The sequence below is a fragment of the Sturnus vulgaris genome, chromosome 22 (genome assembly GCF_052056855.1).
Source record: "Sturnus vulgaris isolate bStuVul1 chromosome 22, bStuVul1.hap1, whole genome shotgun sequence".
Classification (NCBI taxonomy): Eukaryota; Metazoa; Chordata; class Aves; order Passeriformes; family Sturnidae; genus Sturnus; species Sturnus vulgaris.
This window is the reverse complement of record NC_142264.1, coordinates 6,329,275-6,348,252: the sequence shown is the minus strand read 5'-3', so window position 1 is coordinate 6,348,252 and position 18,978 is coordinate 6,329,275. Positions and strand designations below refer to the sequence as shown.

The 18,978-nt window shown below is 40.8% G+C and overlaps 1 protein-coding gene across 4 annotated transcripts in view; it reads right to left on the bottom strand.

Annotated features, from left to right (window-relative positions):
- CDK5RAP2 (CDK5 regulatory subunit associated protein 2) overlaps positions 1 to 18,978 on the bottom strand; it is a 69,340-nt gene that overhangs the window by 22,083 nt on the left and 28,279 nt on the right. For 3 of the 4 annotated variants that reach the window (XM_088177735.1, XM_088177734.1, XM_014873134.2), the window contains exons 17-25: positions 18,378 to 18,493; positions 16,813 to 16,941; positions 12,642 to 12,737; positions 12,002 to 12,049; positions 11,212 to 11,399; positions 8,625 to 9,087; positions 5,781 to 6,033; positions 4,319 to 4,435; positions 1,170 to 1,767 (exon numbers count right to left, since the gene is read on the bottom strand). In XM_088177735.1, coding sequence (XP_088033861.1) covers positions 1,170 to 1,767; positions 4,319 to 4,435; positions 5,781 to 6,033; positions 8,625 to 9,087; positions 11,212 to 11,399; positions 12,002 to 12,049; positions 12,642 to 12,737; positions 16,813 to 16,941; positions 18,378 to 18,493 — 2,008 coding nt within the window. The remainder of the gene's footprint in view (positions 1 to 1,169; positions 1,768 to 4,318; positions 4,436 to 5,780; positions 6,034 to 8,624; positions 9,088 to 11,211; positions 11,400 to 12,001; positions 12,050 to 12,641; positions 12,738 to 16,812; positions 16,942 to 18,377; positions 18,494 to 18,978) is intronic. The other variant, XM_088177736.1, reaches the window with a different exon arrangement.

The following is an 18,978-nucleotide window of genomic DNA, read 5'->3' as shown; positions in this document are numbered from 1 at the left end:
AAAGATGCAGGGAATTCAATCACAATCTATGGTGATGTGGGTTGTTACAGCATTTTTACTGTCATTTGCATAGGAAGAGATGCATAACTCATTTTGGGGTCTGTCACTCGTGACTCATGACATTGTCCTAGACAGTGGCCATAAAAACCTCACAGTGATCCACTGGGTCTCATTGCTCAATTTACAGTTAGATCTTTCTCTGTAAAATGGATGAGGTATATTTTCAAGGGATGTAAATTTCTGTGACTCTGCACCACCACTGTATTTTACAGCAGTGAGACTCAGACGTACACAACAGCCCATGCTGGTGGTTGTTCACTGTCTCCAAATATTTCTACTCAAGCATTTGGAAGAAAGTCACAAGGCTTGAATGCCTTTCTTTCTTACACTTTCTGGTGTTCCACAGGCCCTCAGGACAATAACAATATTTACAAGGGAGAAAAGGGGGGGTGGATGTTAAAAAAGGCTCACTCCTGTGATCCCCAATAGTATGTTTGTACATATGCAGCCAAAATGCTGCCCCAAGTCTCATACTAAATCCAACACTGATACTTTTCAGCCTCCTATAAATGATTTTCCAGCTTATGAGCTTATGCTATAAAATTTCATTCATTAATTTCTATATTTATCTCCTCTCACATCCTTCACAGGAAGGCATTACAGCCCTCGACTGCAAAATAAATCGGAATTAGAGCGTGAACATCCCATGTTTACACAGCAAGTCTGGGCACTCAAACAGAAGGGCCAGCACCAATCTGCCAGCCCAGTGCCCACAGAAACATTTCTGTCTTCAATGGGGTGTTCCATTTTCCTGCACCTGGCCCCTGCAAATGCCCTGAGTGATGCAGAGCTGTGGTGCTGTGATGACACAGGTGAGCCTGGCTCACAGGTAACCTGAGATCAGAGCTGGCTCGAGAGAGCATCTCCTACAGCAGAGAGAGGTGTGGGGAGGGATAGATGTGTCTGCCACAGATGATGACACCAATTTATCAGTTTTGTACTTAAGGGTCTTTTAACAAAACATTTCAGCTCCTTTATGCTAAAATTAGTGAAATTTAGCCTTTACTGTAATGACACTCGTGAATAAAATTACCCTCATCTCACCTTCCTATGCTATTTGGTATTGCTGTTTACAAAAGGGAACCTCACACAGCAGCAGTTTTACTCACTTGGATGGTGATGCTGCTCTCAGGCTGTTCTGAAGAGGATACATTTCATCAGGATGCACATTCCCAGCTTTCCCTTTGTCAGGTTCTGCCTCATTGGCCAACAGCAGCTCCTTAAGGTTTTGTGCTGCCCACGTATCAGGTGATTTCACACACTCAGAATCCCTGGTTTTGGTGTGGGTTTCATAATCCAGCTGAGGGACACCAGAGGATGCCTGGACTCCTTCCATGGCTGTATGCTGCACTTGTGTGACAAACCCTTCCACAGGCAGGGCTGCATCACTGCCAGCTCCATTGCAGACACCACTGAACAAGAGCTGGTCAGAGCCCTGCAGCTGCAGCAGGAACATTTTGTACTTGTCAAGCTCAGACTGCATATTCTTAACTCTTAGTTTCAACTCCTCTATATCCTCTGTGCCTTCACAGCCACCGAGTGCATCTGTTCTTGCTCCACTCCCTTGGAGAGCAGGCAGGCACTTGGAGCCTGCAGGTGCAGGGCCTGAGTCAATGTCCTCGTGTCCCATGGGATAAAACTCTTCATCCACCTCTTTTAATGAACTCTGGATATTCCCATTGTTAATGTTATGATTATTTTGTATTTCTGAAAAACAGGAGGCTTGTGTGTGAATATCAGCATTTCTTTCTCTGACATTGTTCTTACCAGCACTAGAATGAATTATTTCAATTCTATAATAGCAGAATCAAAATGTAGGTAATTACAAGCTATACATTTTGAGTTTGGGACTTTTGACCTCTTACTATGATTTACCATTAATTCAATTTGCACATCAAGTATTTCAAACCCTTTGTTACCTTTCAAATAAACAATACTCAAAATACAATCAACTTTCTCTGCCCAAATGCTTGAAAATTCCTTTTGCCATATGCTCTCCTGAATCAGGCACTGATCAAACCCAGACCTTTCCAGTCACAAAGTTGATAACCCCAAACATGAGGCAAAGGAGACTCTGACTTCACATAGCTCCTCCTAAAGCTTCTAATTAAATATTCTTCTCCCCACTTCAAAAATCTATACAAAACCAATTGGGGCATAAAGTCAGTGGAATTTTAAAAAGACTATCAACAACACAGTCAGATTCGAAAAGGAGGCTATAATAACTTATTTTTAAAAGGTGTTCTAAACAAACTCCACTAAAGTGTTTGGTGTTAAAGGTTTTACTGGCACACATTTGATATGAACATCACACCCCTCAGGTGACTTTGCCACCTCTAAGTAATGCAATCACCTCAGACTGAGCCCAATAAAAGCCATATATTCCTACAGATAATCCATGTTTATAGTTCTGTGCATGTTGAGGGCTGTATGTGTAAGTAGCCAGCAAAATTATTATTTTCTAGTTACCAGTAAATTAAATTTTCCCCTTCTATTAGTTCTGCAAAAGATCACTATGAATTAGAACTTCCCTTTTGGGAGCCAATTCATTGATCTTTCAGACAGGTTGCAATACTTTCAGATTGGTTTCCATGGAGAATTTGAATGTCCAGGTTCAAGCTGTAAATCAGTACAAAAAACTCAGGGGCAGCAGCTCTGTATGAAAGCCAAAGACCAAGGAGAATAAAAATAAATAGTACCTAAAAACTGGAATAAAATGAAGCTGTGATTCTGGGATAGCAACATTGCCCAGAGAAGCTGTGGCTGCCTCAGCCCTGCAATGTCCAAGGCCAGGTTGGGCTTGGAGCAGCCTGGGACAGTGGGGTGGGATGGGATGGGATTGGGATGGGATGGGATGGGATGGGGATGGGGATTGGGATGGGGATTGGGATGGGGATTGGGATGGGGATTGGGATGGGGATTGGGATGGGATGGGGATTGGGATGGGATGGGGATAGGGATGGGATGGGGATTGGGATGGGATGGGATGGGATGGGATGGGATGGGATGGGATGGGATGGGATGGGATGGGATGGGATTGGGATGGGATGGGGATGGGGATGGGGATTGGGATGGGGATTGGGATGGGATGGGATGGGGATTGGGATGGGATGGGGATAGGGATGGGATGGGGATTGGGATGGGATGGGGATTGGGATGGGATGGGATGGGGATTGGGATGGGATGGGATGGGATGGGATTGGGATGGGATGGGATGGGATGGGATGGGATGGGGATTGGGATGGGTTTAAGGTCCCTTCCAACCCAAACCATTTTCTGATTTGAGATCAGGGCCAGAGGATGTTTGCTGCACTCATTCTGAGTGGCATTCCAAAGGAAATGCTTCCCAGGAAGTGCCTGGGTATGAATTCTGGAGGCCACAAGAAGGGAACACAACACTTCATTCAGTAACTCCTGCTGCAGTAACACAGAGGGCAAAAAACCCCAACACCAGATGAACCCAAACCCTGAAACCCTGATTCCATGCATCATTCCAGATAACAAACAGATAAATAAAATAATAATAAAGTAATAATAAATTAATAATAAAACCAGATACTAACAAAGAATATTTCAGATCAGAGCACTGGCTATGGTTTTTAATGCACAGCTGCCCTTTAATTAAAAAGGAGAATTAATGAGCTCCCTGTGCACACCCCCAAAGGGTGCATTGAGCAGGACCCTGCACACCAAAGGATTACAGAACTGGCCACATCCTCTGCACCCTCCAGTGCTCCTCAGGTTACCCAAGCCCTCCCAAAAAAGACTGATGGATGATGCAGAAACATGGAACACACAGCACTAAGCCTATTTACATTTTCATTAAATGATTCCATTAGGTTTCAGTCTACTTGAATGCCTTCAAATAATTCAGATAAGCAAAATTCTATCATTCAGTTGCTTCATTCCAATAGTTCAGAACTAGATGGAGAAACAGTAACAAACATTTAATTCAGAGAGGAGTTCAGAAGTGAGGACATTAGCAACAGAGATCAGAGTCAGGCACACAACTCATTATTTTTACTGGAAACCAGACTCATAAATCCCTGTGGCCCTTCTGAAAGCACAACCCTGAAAGACCAACTTGGATTCCTGGAGCAATTAATCCATAGCAGCTAAGAAAATCAGATTTAAAATCCACAAATAACAGGAAGGGAGATGATTACCTGAAGCAATTTACAATTTTGTATAACTCAGAAGAAACTGAAGTCTTTTAATTTCCTTTTTTTTTTAATTCTGTACCATATAAATGCTCTACCTTGATAGTTTTGCTGATTTTTGTCCTTTACATTTTCATTCTTGTTCCTTGTACCTGGATCAACATCTTGCAACTCCACCTGGGTCTCAGTATTATCCAGTTCAAGCAATGAGACAACTGGAGAACATGGGGAAAGATAAAATAGAAGTCATTAAAAGACTGAAAACAATTTAAGTGGGGATAGTTAAAAAAAAAAAAAACAAAAAACCCCAACCAACCAAAGCAGTAAATAAAATCAAAAAAGTAAAAAAAACCCTCACCTCACAAACACAAACCTGGCTCCCTGACAGTCTGGAACAGGACAATCTTTATGGACAATATGAGTATCTTTAAATACTTCTACTAATTATAAGGGTAGCAACTCAGAATTAATTGCAAAGGCTCCTACTAACAAATGAAGACAAACATTTGTAGGTTCCTTTTGTAATGGAACAGTAAATCAATCCCTAGTTCATTTTTAAATGTTTTATGTTAAGCTTAGAGAAAAGGCTTAAAAGTTTCTGCCATGTGAGCACTGATCACAAACCAATCTCCTGCAATCACCACAGCCAGTCCCAGAATCATCAAATGTGCAGCACAACTGTTACCCAAGGGAAAAAAATCAGTGGAAAGGAAATCACAGGACTGCAGCTTCTGCTTCCTTTCAGGATCAAATTCAGAAGCCCTGCCCTTCTCAGGATTCTCCATGGATTTTGCACCTTCTAGAATTAATTGCTCCAATCCCATCACCCAAAGTATTTACAATAAATTGTACCATATCTGTGCCTTACCACAACAATGTTATTTTTAACAACAGTCTCTGCAGCCTCTGGGTCTGACAGTGGCTCACCCACCACCTGACTGAGTCTTATTTTTATATTTACTCTCCCTTACCTATACTTCACACCCCTACTCAGTTTTTAATCTAACTGCTAAGTGCATTTTTACTCTTCTACCACCCCAAATCTCTATCTAATACCCACTGCTCTCTGTCTTACAATTTGTCATACTTTGCTGACCCCAGTACTTTGTCAACAACTGAGTTTAAATTAACCCAGCCACAGTGGGAACAGACACAGCTGACTGGACTGATCAGTGGACTATTGGAAAAGTTTAATTATCCAGCATAAACAAAACCAGGATTTTTATACTCTCTTGTCTCCATTACAGACAGTTTTCATTAAACTTGGCATCTTATTAAGGAAATTTTTTATTTACCTAAACATTGATATATGTGGCACTCTGTGATCTACCATTTATTACAGACTTTGCACATGTACACAGCATTTTGGTCCCATGACAAGCTGGTTTGTATCTTAGGTGTTTTTTCTACACATATTTGTCTAGTCAAGAAACTCACAAGATTAGGCAGTATTGTAGATATATAAAGATATAAAGATGATCTGCATTTACTTTCTGCTGCAAGAGAAGCTGCCACTGTTCCAGGCAGGAGCACGAGTCACCAGGTTTGTTCTTTATTTACCTCTCCCTGCTGTGTTTCCCTGTGCAGGCTCCCCTGGAAGGTTTTCAGCTCCAGACCCAGGCTCTCCCTTAGGCTGTGCCTGGAATGGTTTGGTTTGTACTCCACAGGCTCTCAGTCCCTCACCAGGTGCCCTGGAACAATGCTGTGGCTCTGATTTCTGCAGCCAGGAGGACAAAGGCACATTCCCTAATGGTCTGCAGGATCTTACAAGCACAGGCAGACGTGATTTCTTGGGCAAGGAAGGAGAGAGAGCCTGAAAAAAGCATGGAAGGAAATGGAGAGTCAGTGACTCGTGTGTAACAGTCAAGAGTAGGAAGCATAAACAAACATTCCAGGAAAAATAAAAATGTTCCTGTAAAATCAGGCAGCTGTCACGTTAGTTTTGAAAATAAAATTGCAATACCCCTGGCTACATGAGAAGTAAACCTTCAGAGAGGCAAAATACCCATTCCACTGGCACAATTTTCTGTAAGTCCCAGCTGTTCATGCATTTACAACCTTCCAGCTCCTGAAGCAGGACAGCAAATCCAGCAGTGCCTACCAAAGGCTTTGAACCACCAGGTGTATTAATTAGCTCTGGATTTGTGGATGCCTTAGGAAAATAGTTTCTCACCCAAAGTGACCTCTACAACTGCTACTTCCCACTGTCCTTTATATCATAAATGAGTGCCAGCCCAGCAACTTCTTCCCTTAAAGTCTCTTTTTTTAAGTTGAAGATCCTCCTCATTTTCCAACAACTCCTAAGATTATTTTCCTTTCTTCCTTTAGTCTCTACCCAACATGCCCTACTTCCACAGCTTTCAGAAAATCAGCATAACTTTGCATCAGCCACGGATGGCATTTATTCTGCCACACAGAAATCCTTTATGAACAAAACCAGTTTCTTCACCCATCCACTCTATAAATGGCTTCTGAAGGATTCCCATTTCCAGCTGGAAAAATTTCCCTCACTGGAGCTGGGGGAAGCTACATTTCTTTAGTCACCACATTTTAGCCTCTCACCTTCGGAAGACTCTGCATAAAATAAATGTTCCTTATTTAAACCACACAGCATAAACCAGTGCTGTCTCCAAATAGATAAAAGCCTGCCATGTGTTGATGAGAGTTATGGAATTGTGTATAATAATAACAAAAACCAATAATGGCATGTTCAGATAGATTTAGTTTATAATTCTGCTGTTCATTTGCTCCACCAGTGCTGTTAAGTCCCCTAATTTCTTTCACCACCTCATGTATTCTGAAATACCTTTCCACATTCACTTCTCAGCAATTACAGTCTTTACACAATTTAAAATCATAAAAAGCAAGTTCCATTTTCCTAATGCCATCCTCAATTCCTTTTGTACATATATGAGAACAGTATCCTTCACAGGCTGCAAAATAAATCCACAACTTCCAGCTAACTAAACTGCTTTAATAACATCGAACCATTCCCAGCTGTCTCAGGGCTGTGGCACAGACACATTTGTCACCCAGATTACCCAAAGGCCACTTCAGCTGGCTACATCAAATTATTTATAAAAGCCATTCCAAAGCTAAAGATACAGTGCATTAGTCCAAACAAGAAAGCTTTTAAAGCAACTGATTCAAGGGCTGCATTGAGGTTGCCACTGATTAAACCAGAGAGGAATCTGGAAAATGGTGAATCAGAACAGTAAACTGAAACTCAGGGAAAAGAGGAACTTAAAAAAAAAAAAAAGAAAAATGCAGAAAGAATCAGGAAATCATGGAATGGTTTGGGTAGAAGGGACCTTAAAGCCCATCTCATCCCACCCCTGCCATGGCAGGGACCCCTCCCACTGTCCCAGGCTGCTCCAATCCCTGTCCAGCCTGGCCTTGGGCACTGCCAGGGATCCAGGGGCAGCCACAGCTACTCTGGGCACCCTGTGCCAGGGCCTCACCACCCTCACAGGGAAGAATTTTTTCTTAAAATTTCAGAACCTTGCCCTCCATCTTCAGGCCATTCCCCCTTGCCCTGTCACTCTGTGCCCAGAACAAAGCCTTATCAACATCCCTGCATTTACAAGCCCCTTCCTTCAGAAAAACAAACAATAAAAATGAACTGCTCCTAACTGCTACCTCTCAGAAATCCCTTGATCACTAAAGGTATGGAAAGCACTCTTTGCAGAAGGTGCTACAACATTCCCTGTTAGCAGTGCACAAAATCAAAAGCAAAGCTCCCCTTTGTCTGCTCTGCAGGAGCCAAGATCTTCAAAGAGTTTTCAAGTTCACTTCTATCAGTGTTGCTGAAACAATACACACAAGTCTTTAGCAGCCACTGCTTTCCCAGCTCTCTGTCTGGGATCACAGCCTGCCTGCACACACAAGGCTGCAACACTCACCTTGTCCCTGCAGTGCCAGAGCACCGTGTGTCCTCAGCCCCCACACACAGCACACTGTGACAGGATGGTAATGCGAGCCCAAAATTAAGGTTTGAGTTTGTGGAAGTCTCCTACTGAACCCCCCACAGCCTGCTCCCAGATGTGATGCAAATCTGGAATTTTCTAGAACACTTCTGCCGTTTAGACTTCATCGGTTCCAAATGCTCTAGTTCTGTATGTTAAGAACAAGAAACACAGACTCTCTTTTTCCAAAAAGCTGTAATATTTACAAGTATGTAGTCCCAGGGAGGATTGGAATTCAACTAATTAACGTTCTAAAGCACACTGAAGTAGGAGATGAAAAGCTCTGAACATTAAGAACAATTATCTAAAATATATTTGGCTTACATCTCTTTTCCTAATATTAAAAATCATACAAAAGCAAGATTTAATATTAGAAATGAAACATATTTTTCCCTTTTATACATCTATTCCCTAAGTACAAAAAAGAGAATAAACTTACTTCATTTGTTCTAGTAAAAGAAAGTCTTTCATGCTGTTCACCCTTCTTATACACATTTTCTTGCTGATGTTCTGCTTCTGCATTTAATCTTGAATATTTTGACTTTTCTTCTGAGGCTCCTTTTTTGCCTTCATGTTTGAATCTCATGACATTACTCTCTAAAGTCATTGTTTGTGTAGCTGCATCTTTCAATTCCACTTTCAACAACGGAACCGCCTGATTAATCTGTGGCACTGCATCTGGATGAAGCTTCTCTTCCCCATCAAAAGTTGATTTCAATTCTACTCGCTGCTTTAAGAATTTAGTGACCTGCTTGAAATGTTTGAGTTCAGCTCTTAGCTGAATAATCATTTGCCTAAGATCTTTTTCATCCTTTTTCTCTATATCTTCACTTGAACATTCTTCCTCTGTCGTGTTCAGATGATCTAACAGTTCATTTACAATTTTCATTTGTTCTTGTCTGCTACACTCAGGAAAGAGGAGAGAAAAGACATGAATTTAAGATTTTTATTTAAGCAAACAAAAATACCTTCCAAGAAACCCTTCTGCTGTGTTGTGACATATCTGAAATTCCCAGGAGGTTCTGTTTGACTCACTAACGAATTACTAACAGAGTTTTTGGAACCTTTTCACAACATGAATTATATCATAAATTGCCTCATCATGGCTTTTCTCCTATTTAACACAGAAATGTAACAAATATTAATGGATTCTCAAAAAAGTTTACTCTCTACCTTAAAAGTTGATTTATACCAAAACCACACCAAACTCTAGACCATATAACCACAGATTAGCCCAAGCTGGAAGGAACCCACAAGGACCATCAAAGTGCAACTCCTGGCTCTGATGTTGAGTTTTTGTGCAAATCTGTGTATTTCTAATAAAAGAGGGAAGATGAGAAGTGAGAAATCAGCCAAAAAAGCCTGCAAAACCAGCTCATTACAGAGCACCAAAGTGCCCCATGGATAACTAGCAGCTCATGGACAGCAGTTTGGAAAGCAATGTTTTAAGAGAAACTGAAGCCAAATAAGAGGCATTTAAAGCACAAGCAAGCTCTGAAATTCTACAGACAATTTCATGTGTCCAATAGAGAGCTGTTTATGCCATTAAATATATAAACCAGAGTTTTAAACAACTGCATTTGTATAGTTTAGCATTTGAAATGGTACAAGCTAACTAGGCTTTTTATGGCTTCTTCTGGCATCTAATGGCATTAGTGAGAATTCAGTTATGCAAAGCACAGGCTCATCACCCATCAGCCTGGTCATTTATACTTGAACACAGGAAAAATTACACACTAGAGTGGTAAAGATGATGGTGCTGGAATTACTCATTAGCCAACTTTTAAGTAAAGATAGCAAATAAACAATGTTTTCTCTTCATTTCTAAGGGAGTAGTATCTCCTCATTCACCACTAACTACTCCTGTGACAACTAAGACAATTTATGATTGTTGGGAGAGTTTAAAATAGTAATGTGAAAATACAGAATTGCCTGAGTAAAGCCAAGTGCAGCATGGTGAACACAGAAACCAGGGTTTGACTTTTGTAACTCCACTGGAGATTCTGCTCCCAGCACTGACAAGCACTGGAAAAGTCACAGAATTCTGTACACAGTCAGTCCAGAGACCAGGAAAGCAACTAGAGAAGGAAAAGGAACTACAGAACACAGAAAGGAACATGAGAATGATCTACAGCAAAGCTCTAACTCAGTTCCCAAGCAGGAGATTAAGTGGTGTAAACATGAAACTGGGATAAATCAGTCAGGGTGTGTGGTTTTCCTGTACAGGTTTTTCTTGTTTGGCATTGTCCAGTTGCTATAGAAATGAGCATTTCAGCTGGGAATTGATCAAACCCCAGTGTAACACACACACACAAATTCCACTGGTACCAGTAGGACTTGTACAGATTTAGGTCCACAAGTGTTTTTTCCTACATGAAGAGTGACCCAAGAACTCAGAACACAGTTCAGCCAGTCCTGCAGGTGGCTGCCCTGCAATAACCCATCAGTCAATGCAGGATATGGGCCCAAATATCCCAAAGGGAGAGGCAGCAAAGCCCTGCCCACACAGCCCAGGTGAAATGGTGAAGGGCACTCAGTGTGCAGCACCATCCATCCAAAATTATCCCTGTAAGAAGTCACTGTAACTCCAATCCCTCCATCCCTAGATCCTTTTACATACTCTTTTTACAGCAGTAAAGTGTTGTCCCTTCCACCACACCACTTTTCATTGGCCTGTGCTCTCAGATATTTTGGGTTTTTTAAGAAAAATACCAACTACTGTGAATTAAACCCTTTGACTCTGTTAGACCCCATCCTGGAAACAATCAGTCCCTGCAGTACAGCTCTGTGGATCAGTAACTTTGGAGAGTTTCTTTCTTGCAATGGGGTTTTTTTTTGGATTTCTACTGATAATATGTTTCCTAATTACTTAATTGCATGATAGACTAAAATGGCTCTGAAGGTGCCTTGCCAATCTCTCAGGTAAATTAGACAGTGCCATTATCTAAATTCACTTTAGCAAAATTACCTTATTCTCTTCTCAAATAGAAATACTGTCAAAAGCAGAACATATCCCCCATACTTACGTAGATTCCAGCACAGATGTTCTCTTTTCTCTTAGAAGAGATGTGAGCAAGTTCTCTTCTGTTTCATCTTCACTCATTCCTGTTCTGCTCAAGTGTTTGTCAGTTGTATCATGCTCAAATTGAGGCTTAATTGGACTCCTATAATGTCTGTCTTTGCAGAAACTCTCTGAATAGCCTGATGGAGTTATCTGTTTAAAAATTGCAAACATTGTCTTATTACACAGGTATGTAATGTTCTATTAAATTCTGGGCTGTAATCTTTCTGTAATCAGGTTCTGTAATTCCTGATGCTCTTTATCTACATTAAGAAGCATCCACAGACATTTTGCTGACTATTTATTAATAGAAAAACTAATTAACATCTATTTCATATGATTAATTCATGGGGATCAGTTGTTTAGTAAGAAGTAAGAAGATTTCCCTGAAGGTCTTTATCTAACAAGAGCTATGAAACTTCTGGAATGTTGCCTGCAGACTGCAGCTAACAATTTTATTAGCTCAGCTTTGAATCATCTGTATTTAAAGTACAGATTCTGTCCTGGGATCTCCAGATTCAAACCCTGATGGCTGGAACAGGACAAAACTTGGAAGCATTTACAAGCTGCCAACTCTCTGTATAAAACATCATGGATGTGTCCAAGGGAATTTCTACCTGGGATCTCTACAGTCATTCAAACCTCAATTAAGCCATCAAAATCTGCAGCAATCACATGAGAATTCAGTCTGGGCTCATTTGGGTACAATTCCCAGCAGCAGCAAGAGCCAAGAGCTTTCACAATACATCATTTACCTGTTTATCCACCTCACAAGGAAAATCTAAAGATAGTTGAAGGCATACCTGGTAAACAGAGAAAAACACAGAAATTACAGATTTCATAGAGCAAATGTCATCCTTCTTCAACATTACAAACCCATTTGCAACCTGAGTTATTTTATGATTCTATGATGCTTTATCTTATATTGATTAGATTGAGAGGCCAGCAGATTTCTCTTTGTATGAAAATGCAGTTTACAATTTACCAAGCTATAAAGCATTTCAACCCTAAAGAAGGATCTACAAGATTTTTTCCTCAATCACAGCAAGTGAATCTCACACAATTTGCACTCCAGGCCTGACTGCAATGGAGGCAGGAGATCAACCTGTGTGGATGTAAAAAAAAAAAACAGTTTCAAGAGACTCTGTCATCCCCGTTCAGGGTGACTCTGAGTACTCAAACAGAAAACAAGGTCCAGCAATGTTGAAAGCAAAACCAGAAAAAAACAGAAATACAGGAAAAAGCTTCCAGCAGATCTTCAGGATAACAACTCGTTGAAAGCAAAATCAGATACCAAGAAAAGCAAGTTTTGTTTGCAAAAGACTTTATGCTCTATGAAAATGAAGGCATTTTAAAGGCATGCAGAGAGGAGAGCACTGTACTGAATGGTCCTACCTGACTGACCCTCTCACAAAACTGACTGTTCTGCACCTTCCTGTCATTGTCACCATCTTCAGGCTGCATCACAGGCTTCTCTGTTGTTTCAAGACACTACACAAAGTATGGAATGATGTGAAAATGTAGCACAAAAAAAAATACTGTGATATGAAACGTGCATAAATAAGTCAGTGATATGTCTTAAAAGAAAAATAAAAAAAGCCTGTAATACAAAGTAACAAACACTGAATTAGATTCCTTCAACAAGATCAAAGGAAATTAATATAAACCCCAGGAATGACTCATATCAAATAAAGTGAAACCTTATTTTATACATTCCTTCATTTTTATTTAACCCTTCCTCCACAGAATTTACAGAACATATAAAAACCATTTAACCTCTTGTGGCAAAGGAGCTCTGTATCCTCAGTCGTGTCCCCATTCTGCCTATTTTATTTTCCAATTTCCAGAATTTATTTTTATTTGCTACACAATTTAGGCTCTTCTCCAGCATTCAAGAAATAGATGCTTTTAAAACTAAGCACATGTGGCTTGCTGTACACTAGAAAGATTTACTGTGCCACTGAAGGTTACAACCTGCTGTGTCTGTGCCTAAATTTGCCCATTTGTAGCAAATGATGCCAAATCATCTTTTACTCCCTGTTTGCCACAGAACCCAACCCATCTCTCACTGCCTGAGCAAAGAGGAGGAGGAAGACTCAGCTTCTTCAGGAGCAGCACGGAGTCCCTGATATCAGCACCACTGAGAGCAGGAGCACAAAGCCTTTGGTTTGCTGGATGCTGTTGAGCATTTCCAGGGATCCAGGGGCAGCCACAGCTGCTCTGGGACCCTGTGCCAGGGCCTGGCCACCCTCACAGGGAACAATTCCTTCCCAATATCCCACCTAAACCTACCCTCCTTCATCTTTAAGCCATTCCCTGTGTCCTGTCCCTCCATCCCTTGTCCCCAGTCCCTCCCCAGCTCTCCTGGAGCCCCTTCAGGCTCTGCCAGGGGCTCTGAGCTCTCCCTGGATCCTTCTCCTCTCCAGGTGAGCACCCCCAGCTCTCCCAGCCTGGCTCCAGAGGGGCTCCAGCCCCCATGGCCTCCCCTGGAAATTCTAATTATACCTAATCCACAGGTAGGATACAGCCCTGACACAGAGGATTCCAACCTGCAGGGGACAGAGTTATTTCTGTTTCTCAGAACACTGGGAATTGAATCTATGTGTGGGGTTTGATTTGGACTTTTTAATTGAGCATGCACTGAATGTATGCATACATATATATATACATATATATATAAAATTAATGAGAAAACTCCTTTTATCTCCCAACTCCTTGCAGTATAAGGAAGTCTAACGGTTTTAGGCATGATTTTTAAAGGGCAGAAACTGGATGGTGCAGTGTATTAATATATTTGCCTTTTACAATTAGAATTCTATATGGAAAACTGACTTCCAAGTCATGTTTGAGTTATCTTGGTATTTTCACTCAGACTTGGTTTTTTAGGACAACACAGAGTAAAGACAATTTGAAAGCTGGTGAAAGACACAGAGGGGGTTCAGGTAAATAGCAAGGGCATGTGCTACAAAAAAAAAAAAAATTTGTTGTAATCACGAGATGCCAAAAGTCCAATAATGTTAACTATTATTAAAAAAAACAAAAAACTACTTAGATTGAATCTTCCATGTGTAGGTTCAGGACAAACTCTACATTTGTGTATAAAAAATAAACTTATTTGCACACATAACTTATCCATGCAATGCAATTAACTTTTATGGGTCAGCATTATTTAGTATCTGCTTTTCCCAGGTTGTATTTGGTTTAATAAGTGAGGATTCATTAGTGAAATTACTACATCAGACCAACAGGTTATAAATACACTGTGACAATAAATCACTGCAGGCTGAGCCTGATCCTGTGGTCCTGTGTCTGAGAGGCTGACATGTCCTGTACTCCAAGGAATATGACCTAATGTGCAACAAAATATTAAATGAAAGTAAGTGTCTTAAGGCCACAGAGATCAGTCTACCAAGAATCAGCTGCCTGTTTTAAAGTATTTCTGTGGAGACTGAAAACCAGGAGAATGTTTTTCCTAAATGAAGCTCTGATGTGCTTGGTTTGCAAAGCTCCCCAGAGCCCTGCAGGCTGCAATCACTGAGGCTGCTCCTCTCTGAGAAGACAGATGTTCAGAGGACAGCACAAAAACAACCTTTCCTCTCCTCCTCCTCCTCCTCCTCCTCCTCCCTCCCAGCACGAGCAGGAGCCAAGGAGCAGAGGACCAGGGGCTGTCAGACCCTGCAGGCACCAACGTGCACCTCCACCTGATCTGTGCTCTGCTCTCGGCAAGGAAAAGCAGGGTGGGAGCATTTTAAGAACCCGAGGAAGATCCCTCTTCCCATGTATATCCAAATTCCTCTTACAACACAGATGTCAGTGTCATCCCAGCTCTACCTGCCGAGAAATTCTAGCTTAAAAAACACACAAAAAAAGGGGGGTTTTAAGAGTGGTTGTTAATATGCAAAACATATTGTTGTCACACCCATAACCCAATAACCCAGGTTGTCATTTATTGCCACACCTGATAAAAAAAACAGCTTTTGAACTAAAATCTTTTAACTAAAGATCCTTTCATTTTTGAGCTCCATAGTACTACAGTCATTCTGGCACTGATTAAAATCTGTATTTAACTTTCCTGTTTCCTTTCCCAGAACCTTGAGGTTTATTTGTATTTACAGAAAGCTTCACTCTTTGTCATTCTACATCTTCTTCAGTGAGCAGCCCTGTATGTACCTGCCATGAAAAGCAGGAGCTCACAGTGTCCTGTCACGATAATCCTGGCACAGGACAGGAATTCCTTTGGAATTCTCTGTGGCATCCACGGGGATGCAGAGCCCTCTGCAGGATAACGAGACAAATTGCCAAAAATGTTAATTATGGAGAGTGCAGGCACCTGGACAGGGATGACCCACCAAACCTCTCAATGACACATACATTCACCATTTCATAAAACCATGGCACACCTAAAGGTTTGTTTCTAATTTAAAATTTACTTCCATTAAAGACAGCATGACTTTGTCTCAAAACTGAAGAAGCAAAAATATGTTGTGACTGTCCTAGTACAGCTGCAGCACATCCAGGAAAAGACAGGAGCTTTTTTTCCTGAGTCCTGCAGTAAAATCATTAATTCCACGGTCTCAGTTCTTGAATCAGCCAGTTCTGCATGTAACTGATTCAAACTATTTCTAATCTTGTTCTTTTGAGTTTCATTTAGAAATTCAAGACACAAAGTACCAGCACCATGATCATTCCTTTTATATTTTTTCCTTCCTCTTCAATACATTCTGCACAACAATGGAACTGAAAGCAAAAGCCACAAAGGAACATAAAGACAAGCACCACCAGCCACATTCCAAGTAATACTTTATAAGCTGGAAGGGTCACCCAGAGCCTCCTGAACAACTTTCACCACTCACACACGTGGGGATCCCAGCACCCAAAAGGCTCTTTTTTCATACAGTCTTTTTTAAAACAGTGCAAGTATAAATACAATGCAAGTATTCTGCCAAGGCCTTTCCCTCCCCACAGCTGAGAACAGTCCCAGCTTTGGGGAGATAAATGAAACATCCAGCAAGGATTATTTCCTTGCACCTTTCAGCAATCCACTACAGTGCTGGCCCCTTCTTCAAGTACTTCTCTGTTCTATATGAAGAAATAGCCACGTGTTTAGGTGACCTGAAGTTCTACACCTTGGTTTTTGGCTACACTGAACCTTTGTATTTTGAAGATGCATCAGAGATCTGAAGGAAACTCTTAAATAATTAGACACAGCCTGAGAATGACTGCAATAACTAGAAGGTTTTTTTAAGATATTGCTTTCTTTGTAAAATTAACCATTTCTCTCCCTTTCAATTGACAAAACAAACAGATCACAGACCTAATTAATATTTAAATGAATATATTGCTTCCCTAAAATCAACTTGACTCATAACTGAACACTTGCATTGAGCTGCTGCTCTATCGTGCTAACATGTTAAAGTTGTTTACATCATTAATTTCAAAAGTTATTATAAGGAATTAGCAACCTCAGCCCCAAGGGCTTTACACTCCTTCTGCACAGATGTAAACGACTCCACGAGGCAGATTAGATGTGAGAGTCAGACTGACTACTTTAAAACAGAAAACCTACCTCTCTGTGGTTTAATATTTTCAGTGCTTCCTTCCCTTGAGAATCCTTGGTGCAACATCCAGACTGTCTTGCCTTAAGTTCTTGATTAATTGACTGCAGCTCTTTGACCATCAGGAGCAGGTCAGTAACCTAAATAACCAAAGGAAGAACAAGCAGAAATGGTAACATCCAAACTAGCAGGAAATCAAGTGATGACAGATAAATCTCCTGGTAAATGCAAACTACAAGAGTTGGAGGCCTGGGTTTGTGTATCAATCCTGTGTCCATCTCCTAGGTATGGAAACATGTTTCTCCTTTGTGAATTAGAGTTCAAGGTATCTTAATTTGGAACATTGTAGTTCACCTCTGTTATTAACTTTAGGTAACAAGTTTCACAACTCAGTAGCAAGAACAAACCTGAGGGCACCTCACAGGATTTGAGAGGAAACATTTAATGCAGTAAGAACCAGCATTACTGGGCAGTAGCAGCACTCAGGAACAAGCTGAACCTCCCTGCAATCCCCTTTAAAGCCACTCTCATCCTGTGCAGTTTCACTGACACACAAACTGATTGGGCAAGTGGGTACAGAACTCTCATGGCCACAAAGCCATGAAGAGTATCAAGAAGGCAACGTTTGGAGAAAAAAAGTGAAAGGTTTTTATCAGACCAATTAATATACTTGGAAAACCAGGTCAGCTTTGAGTCACACCCTTTTTCCAGTAAGATATTACTTACAAATATCTTTTGCTGATGAGTGTCCCTGAGCCTTCTGAAGGAAACAGGCTCAGAGATAAAAGTGGTGAAACCCCAGAATGGCACTGGGACACAATCTGGGGTTTTTTTAGGGACACCTGTTCCAAGTAAGACAAACTTCCTTCATTCAGACTACCCACCTCCAGAGCAGGAGCACCTGCCTACAATTCAGCTGTCCCTGAGAAACAGAAAAACTCCATTTATGCTCACTCCCAACCAACCATATACAAATTATTCCTTGTCATAAACTGGTGCATGGATCAGGTGTCACTGCACAGGATCAGGGGAAAGAGAAGAAGTTTCTGAACTCCAATACTGATGTATTGTTTGGTCTGCACATTTCATCTCTGTGAATTTCAGTTCTCCTTACACAGAGAACTCACCTCAGGGTTATTTTATAACATGCCCTACTTTCCAAAAGATTGGTAAGTCATGAGATGGGAAGTGCAATACAGAACACAGACACCACCACCTCCATGGCTAATGAAGGTGCATGATACACATTGTGGGGTGCTCAGTGCAAAACCTGTCTTTGGAGTTGATGTAAATGATGTCTGAAACATGGTGTGAGTCAAAACCTTTAGTCCAGGTGTCCAACACCACAAATCCCTGGCTGCAAATCACTCAAGTTTCAGCTGATTCTGAAGCCCATGCAGTGCAACAAATCTAAATAGTTCATAGAAGGTGGGTCACAAACCACAGAAATGGGAGCTTCAAATCCTTTCAGAACAACCCAACTGTACCTAAATAAATGTTTCTGGGAGAGATATAAAACTATAAACAAAGCAGAATGAAGCTATTAGGAACAGTAAATAATAAAAAAGATCAATACCTTTTTTTTAAGTTCTTCCAGAGACAGATGGTCTATCTGAAGGCTTAAATGGTCTTGTTCTCCTAAACAGATACTCATGTAAGATGTTTGATCTCCACAGAAAGAGAGCGTTTCCTCTGCCAAAAGAGCCAAGGACACACGTTATTTCACAAACTCCATTTGCAGGAAAACAGCACAGAATGCACAGGACTTTTCCAATAAGAACCTTCCAGTAAGTCTGTGGGAGGCCAGTTAGAATGTTTTATTCCCAAAATAAGCTTTCTGTTTAATTGAAAAAAATTTTGTCCTCATATTTCTTTGTGCTTCTGTCACACAGACAGGCTGCATTTTCTGTGCCTGTATTTTCTGTGGTTATCAGCACGAGTTGTGAATGTAATTCTGAATTATAATTTACATATTTAGCATTACAATTAGAAATAATTTTTAGGAAGGATAAGTTAAGCATGAATAGTTATTCTATTTTAACTATAGTTTTATGAGCATGAAATCAAGGTCTCAAGGCAAAAAGCCAGGTTAGACAAAGTTAATGAACTTATTTTGCTTTGGGGTCAAAAGAATGCAGTAATTGGATTGAACATAGTTACTCATTCACTGCCTCTAT